Source organism: Pseudorca crassidens, chromosome 2 (assembly GCF_039906515.1).
Source record: "Pseudorca crassidens isolate mPseCra1 chromosome 2, mPseCra1.hap1, whole genome shotgun sequence".
Classification (NCBI taxonomy): domain Eukaryota; kingdom Metazoa; phylum Chordata; class Mammalia; order Artiodactyla; family Delphinidae; genus Pseudorca; species Pseudorca crassidens.
Window position 1 is genome coordinate 64,319,474 of NC_090297.1, and position 14,584 is coordinate 64,334,057.

Genomic DNA, 14,584 nt, shown 5'->3' on the forward strand with positions numbered 1-14,584 from the left:
TGAAGAAGAGTATGGAGTTTTTTCACATTACCCTCAATAAATGGGTTTAACCACAACATAAATCTTATAATCCACCTCTTCAATCCCACTGGCAATGGGACAAATCCAGTAGTTTTAGAAGTAAGCCTTCAAATATACTTCTACTGACAGACTGGAGTTTGTTTTAAGAAAAGTCAAGGTTTTGCAATCCTTTGCATTTATTGGAGTTTTCTGTTTCCATGGTTTCTGAGAGTTCACTGAAATTAGGCTTTCAGTGTTTAGAAGTTCATGATATGAGACTTTGGTTAATTCCTTCTCTCTTACCTAGATTATGTTCAAGATTAGCATATTGTTATTCCTGAATGAGCTTGGGGGAGCTATCGTTCTGTCAACATGTTTCTTCTCCTGCATGCCTTTTCCAAAGGACCAGGGCAGTCTGTATGAAGCCAAACTAGGGTCACTTTTCGGCAGCATGGAAAAATAAAATTACAGTTCTTATTTTTAGTGAAGAACTACCTTCAAAAGATTAATAGAGAAATCCAGGCTTAGGCTTCTCTGGCCTTTGGCAAGGAGGGTGCCCTGATGAAATAAAATCTTAAAAATGAGTTTCAGAGGCTTCACACTTCCTGCAGAAGGACAACAACAAAATTTTCTTTTCGTGGTAGGCATCCTGGAATAGTTTATGTTGAGCCCCAAGGTACAAAGGATGTATCAAGAATATACGTAGGGGCTTCCCTGGTGGCGCAGTGGTTGAGAGTCCACCTGCCGATGCAGGGGACACGGGTTCGTGCCCCGGTCTGGGAAGATCCCACACGCCGTGGCTGGGCCTGTGAGCCATGGCCGCTGAGCCTGCGTGTCGGGAGCCTGTGCTCCGCAACGGGAGAGGCCACAGAAGTGAGAGGCCCCCGTACCGCAAAAAAGAAAAAAAAAGAATATACGTAGAGGCTTTATTTAGCTATGAAGCAGAGTATGTGATTTCTGATGTTACTATACAATTGTTACCAGGTTTCTACATGCAGCCAAAATTGTGGAACCCTCAAGTGGTTGCTGAGGGTCCCATTACCACATAAACATAACATAATAAGTAAATATCAATAAGTTCTCTGAACCCAAATATGCTATCTCCATTATCTGGGGCTCAAACCCAAGACCTCCAGCAGTTACCCCTCATGAAGATAATGAGTTTTTGATTAACTGTTGTTACCTAATGAAGTAGGAAGCAGAGATGATAGAAAAAAGTCAGAGGCAGAAAGATACCAAAAAGAAGAGACTATGAGAATATGTGTAGACGACAAGGCGCTAACTAGATGATTTGGAAATATTTTTTAGGAAAGGGTACAGAGCTCCAAAGCAAGTAGATGTGAGTTGCACTGCATTTCAAGGGTCTAGCTAACACCTTAGATTATACTTGAAACAAATTGGAAGCAGTTCAGAGTATGGGGGTCACATACTCAGAGGTAAAGAAGCCACATTGAGTTTGGCAGTGGCAGTTGCTCAAGGATGACTGGAGAGGAGAGAATAATGTGGTTGCCTATGCTGGAGGTCAAGAAGGCAGTGCTCCCCAGAGAGGGGTCTTAGGCAGGAAGAGAGTCCCAAGTGATCACATAGCTCTACCACCCCACCAGCAAAATGTGGCAGCAGGCAGATCCAGGGCCCCTCAGCCTCAGGTCTGAGTGATTGCTTGTCAGGCACATGTGTTTGTAAACTAATGACTTTCACAGTGTGATGAGATTGAAAATGAAGCCTAATTGCTTCCACTGATTTAACCCTTGGAATGCTTCCAGGCATGCCGATAGCCATGTGTCTTTAATCATGTGAGTTAATCACCATCAGGCATATAACAGAAAACAGTGGCTTATAGGAAGTCTGGGAAGCATTGCTGTTCTGTTACTAGATTTACAGTTTAGGGGCTGTCATCCCTTCAAATAAGGACACTGAGAGGTTAGCCATGCAAACTAGTGTTCGTTAGTAGCCACTGACATAGGCAATTACATGGTTGTATAATTCAGAAAAAAATGAATTAATATTTATGTGATTTTTTTAAGTGGCTTAAAAAAACTCTTAATGGCAGTGGAGTGAGAGTTGCAAGTCACCTTGATCCTTCTAAGGCCACCATGAACTTCGGTCTTGCTCTGGAAGAAAGTCAGAATTGGAAAAATCGTCTCATAAACAGGCCAGTCTGATTAATAGTGACAATTAGTACTGGACTATAGTGCATAGCCAACTGATTATGAATCATTTGAGCACTTTAGGTAAATTTTCAATACAGGCAATTAAAATGAAAAGACTCATGATGCTTACATAATGACTTCATTAAATTAATTCAGTTCTGAGGTTGGAGAAAATTTTCTTTTGTCACAAGGAACCAGCAGAATTTAATTTCCATTCACTTTTGTTTAAAAGAAAACTGGAGAAAACACTTAAAAGATATAAACACACACACACACACACACACACACCCCACATTGAAAACAGCTTGCTCTTTTTCTGAAAATGAACTGTTATTACTGTGGAAGAAAGAAGTGAAGGTCAGAGCATGGGTTGTATTCACATCACTTATTTGAATGAAGTAAATCTTTCCCTCAGTTACATTCTGTATTCTGCTAAGTGCATGCATTGTTGAGGTTAAAAGAACTTTACTGTGGAGTGATCTGTAAGGGACAGACACTTCAAAAAAGATAAATACTCAGTTCTGTTACATAAACAATTGACCCAAATCATTTGCTTCATGATGAAAGACAAAGCTGGAGCCAAGTCCAAATACTGCAGTATCAATGCAGTCAGGGAACCAAAGATTCTTTTAGGTGAAATGCAGTCATTCAATCAAGCAGCAGTAGTATTGTACGTTTAGACAATGAGAAAGGAAGGAGAAGAGATCTAGGGCTAAAAGTGAGTTGAAATATTCCATAGTAAAGTCAGTTTCTTTTTTTAAAAAAACTTTTTATTTTATATTGGAGTACAGTTGATTATCAATGTTGTGTTAGTTTCAGGTGTACAAAAAATTGATTCAGTTATACATATACATGTATCTATTCGTTTTCAAATTCTTTTCCCAATTAGGCTGTTACAGAATATTGAGCAGAGTTCCCTATACTATACAGTAGGCCCTTATCAGTTATCTGTTTTAAATACAGCATTGTGTATATGTCAATCCCAAGCTCCCTAACAATCCCTCCCCCCACCCTTCCGCCCTGGTAACCATAAGTTCATTCTCTAAGTCTGTGGGTTTTGATTCAGGAAATCACTTCAGTTTCAAGACTCATCACTTAATACCCAACATGTACACGGCTGTATGGTTTACAAAGCACATTTGCCTTTAAGTCATTACAAACACTCCGTAAGCTAGGTCCTATGTTTATTAACAACAACCAATACTGGGATTTCTGTGGTGGCACAGTGGTTAAGAATCCTCCTGCCAGTGCAGGGACATGGGTTTGAGCCCTGGTCCGGGAAGGTCCCACATGCTGTGGAGCAACTAAGCCCGTGCGCCACAACTACTGAGCCTGTGCTCTAGAGCCCACACGCCACAACTACTGAAGCCCACGCTCCTAGAGCCCGTGCTCCGCAACAAGAGAAGCCACCGCAATGAGAAGCCTGCACACTGCAACCAAGAGTAGCCCCTGCTTGCCTCAACTAGAGAAAGCCCGCATGCAGCGAGGACCCAATGCAGCCAAAAATAAATAAATAAATTTATTTTTTTAGAAAACCTATTTAGCAGTTCACAGTTTACAAAATTCCATGTGTTATCTCTTTTAATATCCTTCATTCCCCTCACAATTTTTAAAGATAGGAAAGGAAGACTTGAAAAGTTCAAGTATTATGATTTAATCACAGGACTAGAAACAGCAAAAACCAGGTATCCTGAATATGGGTCCTTGTCCTACCTACTACCTCTTATCCCTCCTATTCTTAAGACTCTTTCTTCTCCTTTGTTAATGATCTTTTTCAGAATTAATTCTTACATTCTCTGGATTCTTCTCTAGGTCTTTCACAGTGAAAACCACTTTAAATTCTAGCTTGTGATGATAATGTCTCTCCCTTTTAGTTTGCATTGCATTCCCAACCAGACTGCATTCTCTTTGAAGGCAGACACTGCAGTTTCTAGCCCAAAACTAGACCTTCACAGCAGGAAGAGTAAAGCTGAGCAGTGCTCACAGGGGTGACCATGATTGCAGCTTATCATTTCTCCTACAACACAGGATGACCCAGGGCAGCAAGAAAGCCGTTTCAGCTGCTGACACTGCCAGGTTGACCCGGCACACTTGTCAGCCAAACAGCTTGCTTCTGAACATAAGCCTCACTTGTAACAACAAAATCACAAGTTAGCAAATAACATGGGCTTTTAAAATCATACTCACTTAGATTAAGTCCAAGTGTTAAATCCAGAAATGCCAAAAAATCGCTGTAAGAATTAAGGACCAGTTGACCTTTATCTGCTTAACTTCCTTTAATGGTTTTACCAAACTCCCTGCTATCTGGAGAGCACTCCTCAGTGACACTTCGCCCTTAACCACGTGTCTGGAGAGTTTAGAAGGCAAGCAGCGTGTGCTGGTGGGCGTGGGCGCTGTTGTGTGTAAAGATTGGTGTATTATAGTAGCTGTTCTCTGCCTTCCTCTCGGGGTAGTCTATCTGATCTCCTGCCCCTTACCTCCCCTGGATTCCTTTCCCAGGTGGTAGGATTGGGGCTAAGGTGCTAGTGCCAGCAGTTACTGACAGGTTTCTTTATCAAATTCAAATTAAAAGGGTCTGACTCAACTGTTTCCACCAAATGTGACCATGTGCGTGAAGGTGCTCTGTAAAGCATCAGATATAACAGCAGACTCCCACTCCCCAGAACCTTCCACAAAAGCAAAGAAATAAAAATGAACCTCCCAAATGGTCTTCTGGGGGAGACGAAGTCTCAGAATTCCCATCGCCTTTCTTTTATTTCTCTCTTTTGATCCTGATGATAGCTTCCAAGCCACTGACACTCCTCATATGCCTGGCTTATTTCCCAGGTCGGATTGCAAGTACCCGTTCACAGTGACTGTGCTTCATTCCTGTGTATGACACATTAATCATACTCTGGGAGGGAGGAAGGTTAGTCTTTGCCTGCTGTGTCTTGGTGGTACAGAGGTGTACTAGATTACTTTCCATGTAGCTTGTTACTTCAGTCTTATGACCTTACAGTCATATACTGAACACAGGTATTTTAGACACTAGTTGGTAGACCATTCTTCACCCAAGCAAAATTTCTGGAATATCTGTCCAGAAATCCAGGCTTAGCAGTTTGGGCTCCTCAGGGCCCATCCAGACGATGCAAGGGTCAGCTTCTCCTAAAAAGGGCAGACTTTGGAGACTGAAATTTGACTGCTGGATTCACCTCTTACCAGCTATGATACTGGCCATCTTACATAACCGCTCTGAGCCTCCATTATCCATCTGTAGAAGAAGTATGCTAATACCAACCACAAAGTGGCTCCAGGAGGAACATAAAAATCTTGAAAGCACCGGCGTGTGCCCACAGGAGGCTCTCACGCAATATTTAATCCCTTCTCTCTTTACTACCACCCTTTCTGTTACTGTCACATGACTCCCACAACTTCCACTATTCTCACCCTTCTCAAAACTTGCAGTTCACGACATATCTCAGTAATAAACCCTTGAGCTCATCACTAATAATTATCACACCACTTCTATTATCCCAGCTCCCAGGTCAGCCCTTTCCCTAGGAACCCTCCGCTCCAATGCCAGTGACCTGTCAGATTACCTCTCTGACTCTGATATGACACCCATCAGGAGGCATTTGTGCTGTCACTAATTAGCACAGATTCCATCAACTTCATCCTTACTTGTCCCCCTCCATTTGCTTCACTCTAGATAGGAAGTATGGCTTAGCACTAAACTAAAAAATTAATGGGTGAATCTTAGAGGTAGTTCTAAAAATTAGTTTTCTTTGTTACTGAGCATTTAAAGAAGAAATGGACAGATCCAAAAGACTATCTTGAGGTGAAGAGAACATTTCATTTTATTCCAGCACTTCCCAAAGTGCTCTCATTCTGCAATGACATTTTCACAGCATCCTTTTTGACATTTGGCCCCATTTGCTGCTATGAACTCACATTGTCCTTATGTTCCTAAATTGTCACTACATCTTTGTTTTGTTTAATTTGCTATTGTTTGTTAAGGACAAAAGAGTTCACTTTGAATGTTATTTCAGTTTAGTAAAAATAATAGCTATTTATCTGGTGAGTCCAATCTTGCCAAGCACAAAAATGACTTTAGTCAAGTTCCTTAGCCTCCCAAGTCAGCCACTATACTTTTCATAAAAAATTCACAGGATTTTTAGTAAGACAGCCATTTCAATTTGGATATGTTATTGCTTTCTGCTTAAGTATTCCAAACTGGAAAAGTTGAAGATGATCCTAAGTTTTCTTTTTTTTTGCGGTACGCGGGCCTCTCACTGTTGTGGCCTCTCCCGTTGTGGAGCACAGGATCCGGACGCGCAGGCTCAGCGGCCATGGCTCACAGGTCCAGCCGTTCCGCGGCATGTGGGATCCTCCTGGACCGGGGCACGAACCCGTGTTCCCTGCATTGGCCCGCGGACTCTCAACCACTGCACCACCAGGGAAGCCCGATCCTAAGTTTTTTGTTCCCTTTTTTTCTCTATATCTAAGTTGTCCCAAGATCTAAACACTTCTTTCAAATATTTTGATGGATTCATCCTATTTTGTTTTGTTTTGTTTTGTTCTCCACTTTACCTTATTACTTTTGTCTTTCAGTACCTCAAATTATTTTTGAACACTAGTCCCTTGCTTTTAGAGCATTGCACCCTATGTATAAAAACCTGCTAGCTTTTTGTGTCAAGCCTGGAATTCCCTCCCTGGCTTTCAAATTCCCTTGTAATCCAACACCACCTCTGCTCAGTTTCCCCCCATGACACTCCAGCATGCAGTCTCCAATTTAGTAAGTACATCCTTCTTTTACTCCTCTTACAGACTACACACATTCCCAACTCTTGGCCTTTACCAAGATTTTCCCTGACCTACACTTCTTTCCCCCTTTGTCTCAGCCTCATTTCCTCCTCACTGCATTGTAAGCTCATAAGCTCTTTGCCTGTCTTGGTCACCACTATATCCCAGTGTATAGGAAATTTCCTGGCGCATGATCAGCTCTCAGCCGATATTTGTAGACTGTTCCTTGAGGCCCACTTCAAAGCTAATTTCCTTTTTTTTTTTTTTTTTTTTTTTTTTTTTTGTGATACGCGGGCCTCTCACTGTTGTGGCCTCTCCCGTTGCGGAGCACAGGCTCCGGACGCACAGGCTCAGCGGCCATGGCTCACGGGCCCAGCTGCAGCATGTGCGATTTTCCCGGACTGGAGCATGAACCTGTGTCCCCTGCATCGGCAGGCGGATTCTCAACCACTGCGCCACCAGGGAAGCCCAAAGCTAATTTCTTTTATAACTCCACTGTTTTCTTTGAATTCTTATGTTACCCACACTCATCTAAGCTTTCGTGAGCTGAATTTAAGGTCTTTGAGGATGGAATCTATAATGTTCATCACTTTGCATCTCTCATAGTGTCCTTTTTTAAAAACAACATATAGTTATTCTTTTACATTTGTGGAAGTCAGAGGATCAAAATTAGTTTTCCTGGGCTAAACTCAAGGAATCATCAGAGACAGTGCTTTCTACAGGCTCTAGAGGCGAATCAGTTTCTTGCTTCTTCCAGCTTCCAGAAGCTGTGGCATTCCTTGGCTTCTGGATGATTTGCTTTAGTTGCTGCCTCCATCATCACATTGCTTTATGATTGCTAAATCAGTCCAATGTTAGCATATATTTATATGCTTTTATCTTGATCTCTCCTTGCTGGGAAACCCAAGCAAAAGCAACCGTTGTTATTTGAAAGCCACTGGAGAAATAAGAACAGCTAAAAAAAAAAAAAGACCTTGAGTTATCCTTCTTTGTATGTTTTATTGTTATTCTTCTCTCAAGGTTCAGGTCATCAAAGAAGTGGTGTTAAAAAGGCTGAGTTTCTAAGGCAAAGTCAAGTTAGCAAGGGTAATTAACATTGCTATTGAGTTTGTGTTATCCTAAAATTCAGTTAGTTATCTAAGGTTTTGACTTAAACCGTAGATATACGAAAAATCTCTGTAGGGAATATCCTACAAACTTGACACTTTTCAAAAAAACTTTATTAGCGTAGAGTTAATTTACAATGTTGTGTTAATTTCAGGCATACAGCAATGTGAATCAGTTATACATATGCATATATCCACTCTTCTTTAGATTCTTTTCCCATATAGGCCATTAGAGAGTATTGAGTAGAGTTCCATGTGCTACACAGTAGGTCCTTATTAGTTATCTTCTTTATATGTAGTAGTGTGTATATGTCAATCCCAATCTCCAAATTTGTCCCTCCCCACCTCTTATGCCCAGGTAAATATGTTTTTTTTCTACATTTGTAACTCTATTTCTATTTTGTAGATAAGTTCATTTGTACCTTTTTTCTTAGATTCCACATATAAGCGATACCGTATGATATTTGTCTTTCTTTGTCTGACTTATTTCACGCAGTATGACAATCTGTTGTTCCATCCATGGTGTTGCAAATGGCGTTATTTTGTTCCTATTTATAGCTGAGTAATATTCCACTGTATATATGTAGCACATCTTCTTTATCCGTTCCTTTGTTGATGGACATTTATGTTGCTTCCATGCCCTGGCTATTGTAAATAGTGCTGCAATGAACATTGGGATGCATGTTTCTTTTCAAATTATGGTTTCTTCCAGATATATGCCCAGGAGTGGGATTGCTGGATCATATGGTAGCTCTATTTTTAGTTTTTAGGTTTTTGTTTAAATATCTTTATTAGAGTATAATTGCTTTAAAATGGTGTGTTAGTTTCTGCTTTATAACAAAGTGAATCAGTTGTACATATACATATATCCCCATATCCCCTCCCTCTTGTGTCTCTCTCTCACCCTCCCTATCCCACCCCTCTAGGTGGTCACAAAGCACCAAGCTGATCTCCCTGTGCTCTGTGGCTGCTTCCCACTAACTATCTATTTTACATTTGGTAGTGTATATATGTCCATGCCACTCTCTCACTTTGTCCCAGCTTACCCTTCCCCCTCCCCATGTCCTCAAGTCCATTCTCTAGTAGGTCTGCATCTTTATTCCCATCTTGCCCCTAGGTTCTTCATGACCACTTTTTTTTTTTTTTTAGATTCCATATATATGTGTTAGCATATGGTATTTGTTTTTCTCTTTCTGACTTACTTCACTCTGTATGGCAGACTCTAGGTCCATCCACCTCACTCCAAATAACTCAATTTTGTTTCTTTTTATGGCTGAGTGATATTTCATTGTATATATATGCCACATCTTCTTTATCCATTCATCTGTCGATGGACACTTAGGTTGCTTCCATGTCCTGGCTATTGTAAATAGAGCTGCAATGAACATTGTGGTACATGACTCTTTTTGAATTATGGTTTTCTCAGGGTATATGCCCAGTAGTGGGATTGCTGGGTTGTATGGTAGTTCTATTTGTAGTTTTTTTAAGGAACCTCCATACTGTTCTCCATCCTAGCTGTATCAATTTACATTCCCACCAACAGTGCAAGAGTGTTCCCTTTTCTCCACACCCTCTCCAGCACTTATTGTTTGTAGATTTTTTGATGATGGCCATTCTGACCGGTGTGAGATGATACCTCATTGTAGCTTTGATTTGCATTTCTCTAATGATTAATGATGTTGAGCATTCTTTCATGTGTTTGTTGGCAGTCTGTATATCTTCTTTGGAGAAATGTCTGTCTAGGTCTTCTGCCCATTTTTGGATTGGGTTGTTTGTTTTTTTGATATTGACCTGCATGAGCTGCTTATAAATTTTGGAAATTAATGCTTTGTCAGTTGCTTCATTTGCAAATATTTTCTCCCATTCTGAGGGTTGCCTTTTCATCTTATTTATGGTTTCCTTTGCTGTGCAAAATCTTTTAAGTTTCATTAGGTCTCATTTGTTTATTTTTGTTTTCATTTCCATTTCTCTAGGAGGTGGGTCAAAAAGGATATTGCTGTGATTTATTTTTTAAGGAACCTCCATGCTGTTCTCCGTAGTGGCTGTACCAATATACATTCCCACCAACAGTGTGTCTTGATAATGTGGAGAAAGTAAATAGCATGCTTTGGGGAAAGGTCCATAATATGACACAAGAATAATTCATAAAATTCACTGATCACCTACTATTTGCCAGGCACTTTTCTAAAATCTGAAATGCTGGCCTAGATGAAATGGATTCTATATCTTCTCTGCCACTAGCTACTTATATAATGTCTGTTGATACACTTAAATTCTCTGAGCTTTGTACTCCTCCTCTGGAGCTAAGAGGGTTAAACTAGGTTAGTTCTAATTTATCTTCCAATCATATGAGTCTATGAATTTTAAATATTTATAGACTGATGAATGATATTCAATAAGTACTTGCTGATTAACTAATGTAATCTTTACCCTTCCAAACTTGTGACTTTCTATTTTAAGTTTCTTTTATTTGTTCAAGAAATGGTTATTGAGTACTCCAATGTGATAAGGAGTATAAGCAGTGTGCCAAAAATAAGCACATGCTAAAAATGTTGGAGATACAACAATGAGCATAATCCCTGCATCCTGAGACATCCTGCCTCTCTCATACCAGGAAGCACTGGGCAGCCCAGTGACCAAATTCACTTGTTTCTTTTGCTAGAAGAGTAAAATTTTGCTAAACATTTCACTACCCCAACTCCAGTTAGCTGGTATTGTCATCCTTATTCTTGTTAACATAAAATATTTACTTTAGAGAAATTTAAACAAACAAATGAATAAACAAAATATTTCCTAGACATGTAACTTATTTGGGGGCTTCTCTACATGCATAGTTTTAAGCTATTGCCTCAAGGACTGCTATTTTTGGAAAAGGTGAAGCTTAAGTAGGGGTTCTGTGAGCCTTTCCCTGTGTTTAACTAAGGCAGCTCCATTTACAAATCTGTTTTCTATATTGAGAATATGCTGCTAGTTGTTTTGATAACCATTGTTCTAGATAATTAATTTGAATCAAAATTAAATTAATAGATAGGGTACTATACATATAATCATTTAATTTGACTGGTGATTCATGTTCAGCATGTGTTTTAATGATATCTATGAAATGTAACACTCATTATCCTTTGATAGGCTAAGGGATTGTGGTACAGGAAGTCACCTAAATCCTTCAAGGAATCTAGTGGTACAGCATTTTGATGCATTCTTCTTGCTGCCTTTGAACTTCCAGAGAGTTCCTGATGCTGTAGAGTTCTTTATCATGATAGTGTCATTCTCATAGCATGTATTAATTGGTAATTTACAGCTAAAGAGAACATATTGGGGTTTTTGTTTCAACACCCTATATTACTTCTACACTGAGCTCTTCCAAGCAAAAAAAATCTTGAACACATTCTAGATTTTTGGTAGTTGAAAAGAGGATTAAGTGTATACCATAAAAGTAAAATTCATTTATGATACAAGAGAAGTTCAAAACTAACTTTCTTATAAAGCTCAACTCAGCACCTGGAAGCACTTATATAAATGGTTCAATATCATACTGGACTTATTTGGGACTAGAAAATAATAAAATTTTCCTTTTTTGATCATGAAGCAAAACAATTAAGTATAGAGCAGATAAATTAATATAGTATGGCCTATGTGCACTAAAAGAAACCCAGTAGGAGATCTCCTAATGCTGAAATGACTCATTTAGAAACCAAATGTGAAATAAGCATAAAAAAAGGCATTCAGTAAGAAACACTCAAAGGCAATCTTGGGTCACAATACATTTGTCCATAAGATATCCCACAATTCAGTTCACCAATATGTGGGAGGAATGACCTCTCTTTGGACTGCCCCAGCCTTGATTTACTTCTTGAAAAAGACAGCCTTGATCTAGCTTGAATTCTGGTTTGGAAAGGAGACTTTGAAGACCTTTATATGTTTTCCTCTCCAAGACCTTAAAAAGTAGATTAGCCGGCCTCATTTCTCAGGCCTTAAAAACACTTCTTTGTCCTGGGATTCTAGCTAGAACATAATGACCAAGACATTGTCTGTAAAGAGTCCTTTTCCTATTCATGTCAGGTGCTGCCTTGAACTGTCCTTATAAGCCTAGGGTTCTAGCAAGCTTATTCCCTTGCTCTGACTCTGATATGCTCACAGGTACATTTTACTATTGCCTGTAGCCAGATTTTGTTAACAAATGAACATCAAAGAGCTGAAAAACTGATCTTCAGCTAATGGGTCTTTTTGACATGTTTAGAAGGTTTATCTAAAGTAGAACACTTTGTATACTTTCAAAGTCAGATATAAAATGACCACATTTTATAAACATTCCTTTCAGATTAGCAAAACTAAGAAAACCAGAGTCACTAATCTGAGATGTCTGTTAGCCTTTTGGGAGTCATTTATCCTCTGGGGTAAACAAGTGATGATTAGCATCCTCTTCATTGAGAGGCCATTCAGATTAGGAAATAGTATACTCAATATCTACTTTTTTTTCTTTTACAGTCACAATATTCTTCTCTATGAGGATGGGCATGCTGTGGTGGCAGATTTTGGAGGTGAGATTTCCATGAATAATGCCCAAAGTGGCATCCGTTTCTTTCTCCATTACTCATTGGTGCTGATATTATATGATGAATCTGAAAATGGATTTCACACTGACAGCTATACTTCTCTAAGTCATTCATATTTCAATGAATTTTAAAAGTATATCATTTATTTCGGTTTTTCCTCTTTCATATTCTCAGCTAAAAGAAAGGAAGTGAAAATTTAAATAAGTTAGAGGTTTCTTGGCATTTCAAACTTTTAGCTGTAATCTTTGACCTTGGTTTTTTTTTTTTTTTTTTTTTTTTGCGGTACGCGGGCCTCTCACTGTTGTGGCCTCTCCCGTTGCGGAGCACAGGCTCCGGATGCGCAGTCTCAGCGGCCATGGTTCATGGGCCCAGCCGCTACCGCAGCATGTGGGATTTTCCCGGACCGGGGCACGAACCCGTGTCCCCTGCATCGGCAGGCGGACTCTCAACCACTGCGCCACCAGGGAAGCCCCTGACCTTCGTTTTAAAATATTTCCTTTGACATTAATTTGTTTTCTGTTTCCCTCAGAATCAAGATTTCTGCAGTCTCTGGATGAAGACAACATGACAAAACAACCTGGGGTTTGTTGCTGTTCGTGTTCCCTATAATTATGAAACAATTGAAATGTGTAAACTCAGCATGAGAAGAAGGGAGGTGAAAGCAGCTTTAACTGGAAGAAATGTCATTCTCCCAAGGGCGGGATAATGTTTTATGTTTCTATTTTCAGTAAGCCCCCAAAAGAACTATTTCAAGGCTCTGTTAGAGAAATAGATTAGATATATATTTGGAAAATGTTACAGAAAAAATAACAGAATTTGTTTCAAATATAATCGAAAAGTACATGGCAGGCATGGATAATTGGCATTCATGTTTAGATCTCCTTATTAAGTGGTAGAGTTAACACTTAATAGGTAACCATAAAATCCATAGTTTACCCGTATCTACTAACAATTCATAGTTTTCCATTTTAACATTGTAAGGCAATAGGTGATATAGTCAAGCATTAATGTTTAAGAAAAATATAAATGCTAACATCTGAAGCAAGCATAATTGTACTCAAAATGTCTGCAATTAGGTTCATCATCTGCTTTCTCCCATCCCTTCCACACAAAGAAGTGCACTTTTCTTTCTGGACTAGCTGTGTTATTTAATTACCGAAGCTTGGGCTAATTTTCTGTTCCTTCCTTTTCCTGCTTCTGCTTACACACTGCTCCATCACTTTTTCTGTTTGTTTCTATTCCTTTTCTTTATTAAAGTTCATCCCAAACTCTCATTTACCACTGCCTCAGTTTGGGTCCTCTCCATCTTTTTTCTGGACCATTGCTCTAGGCTTCTAACTACAGTCCTCTCTTCCAGTTCATTCTTTGCAACATCAGCCAAGTGTTGTGTTCTGACAATTCACTTCTTCCTATAAACCATCGATGATGCTTAAAATGTTATACCCCCCCACCAGATGTGACCCCAAGGCTCCTCTGTGACCTCCTCTCCCACTAAACTTCTCTCAAGTCCCTTATGCCCCCGGCATACAAGCCATCTGGCTATTCCCCAAACATTTCATTCACTTTCACAGCCCTGTGACTCTGCCAGCATCATATTCTCTGCCCGTGAAGCCCTTCACTGTACCCCACCTGGAGGAAGTCTACTCATCTTGCATGGCCCAGGAAATTGTATCCATTTTAAGTAACTTCCCTCCCATAAACTTCCTCCCCCCTTCTCCTCCCCACACACTTTTCTCTCTGTGCTTTTGTAGCACTTTGTTTGCACTGCTATGTAGTACTCTGACTCACCCAACAAACATTTATCAAGGACCTACAGTGTGTCAGGCATCGTGCAAAGGGCCAGGAATACAAAATGCAAATAAAAGCTTAGTCCTTGATCTCAAGTAACTCATTTTCTGTCGGAAAAAACATAGTAATAAGCAGATAAGATTGAAAGCAGTGGGGACGTTCAGTGACAGAGATGTGACAAAGCATCATGGGAGCTCAGGTG

General features: G+C 39.8%; 1 protein-coding gene across 1 annotated transcript in view; it reads left to right on the forward strand.

The window, feature by feature from the left end:
* TNNI3K (TNNI3 interacting kinase) overlaps positions 1 to 14,584 on the forward strand; it is a 312,769-nt gene that overhangs the window by 198,174 nt on the left and 100,011 nt on the right. The window contains exons 20-21 of the mRNA XM_067726575.1: positions 12,527 to 12,579; positions 13,124 to 13,176. Coding sequence (XP_067582676.1) covers positions 12,527 to 12,579; positions 13,124 to 13,176 — 106 coding nt within the window. The remainder of the gene's footprint in view (positions 1 to 12,526; positions 12,580 to 13,123; positions 13,177 to 14,584) is intronic.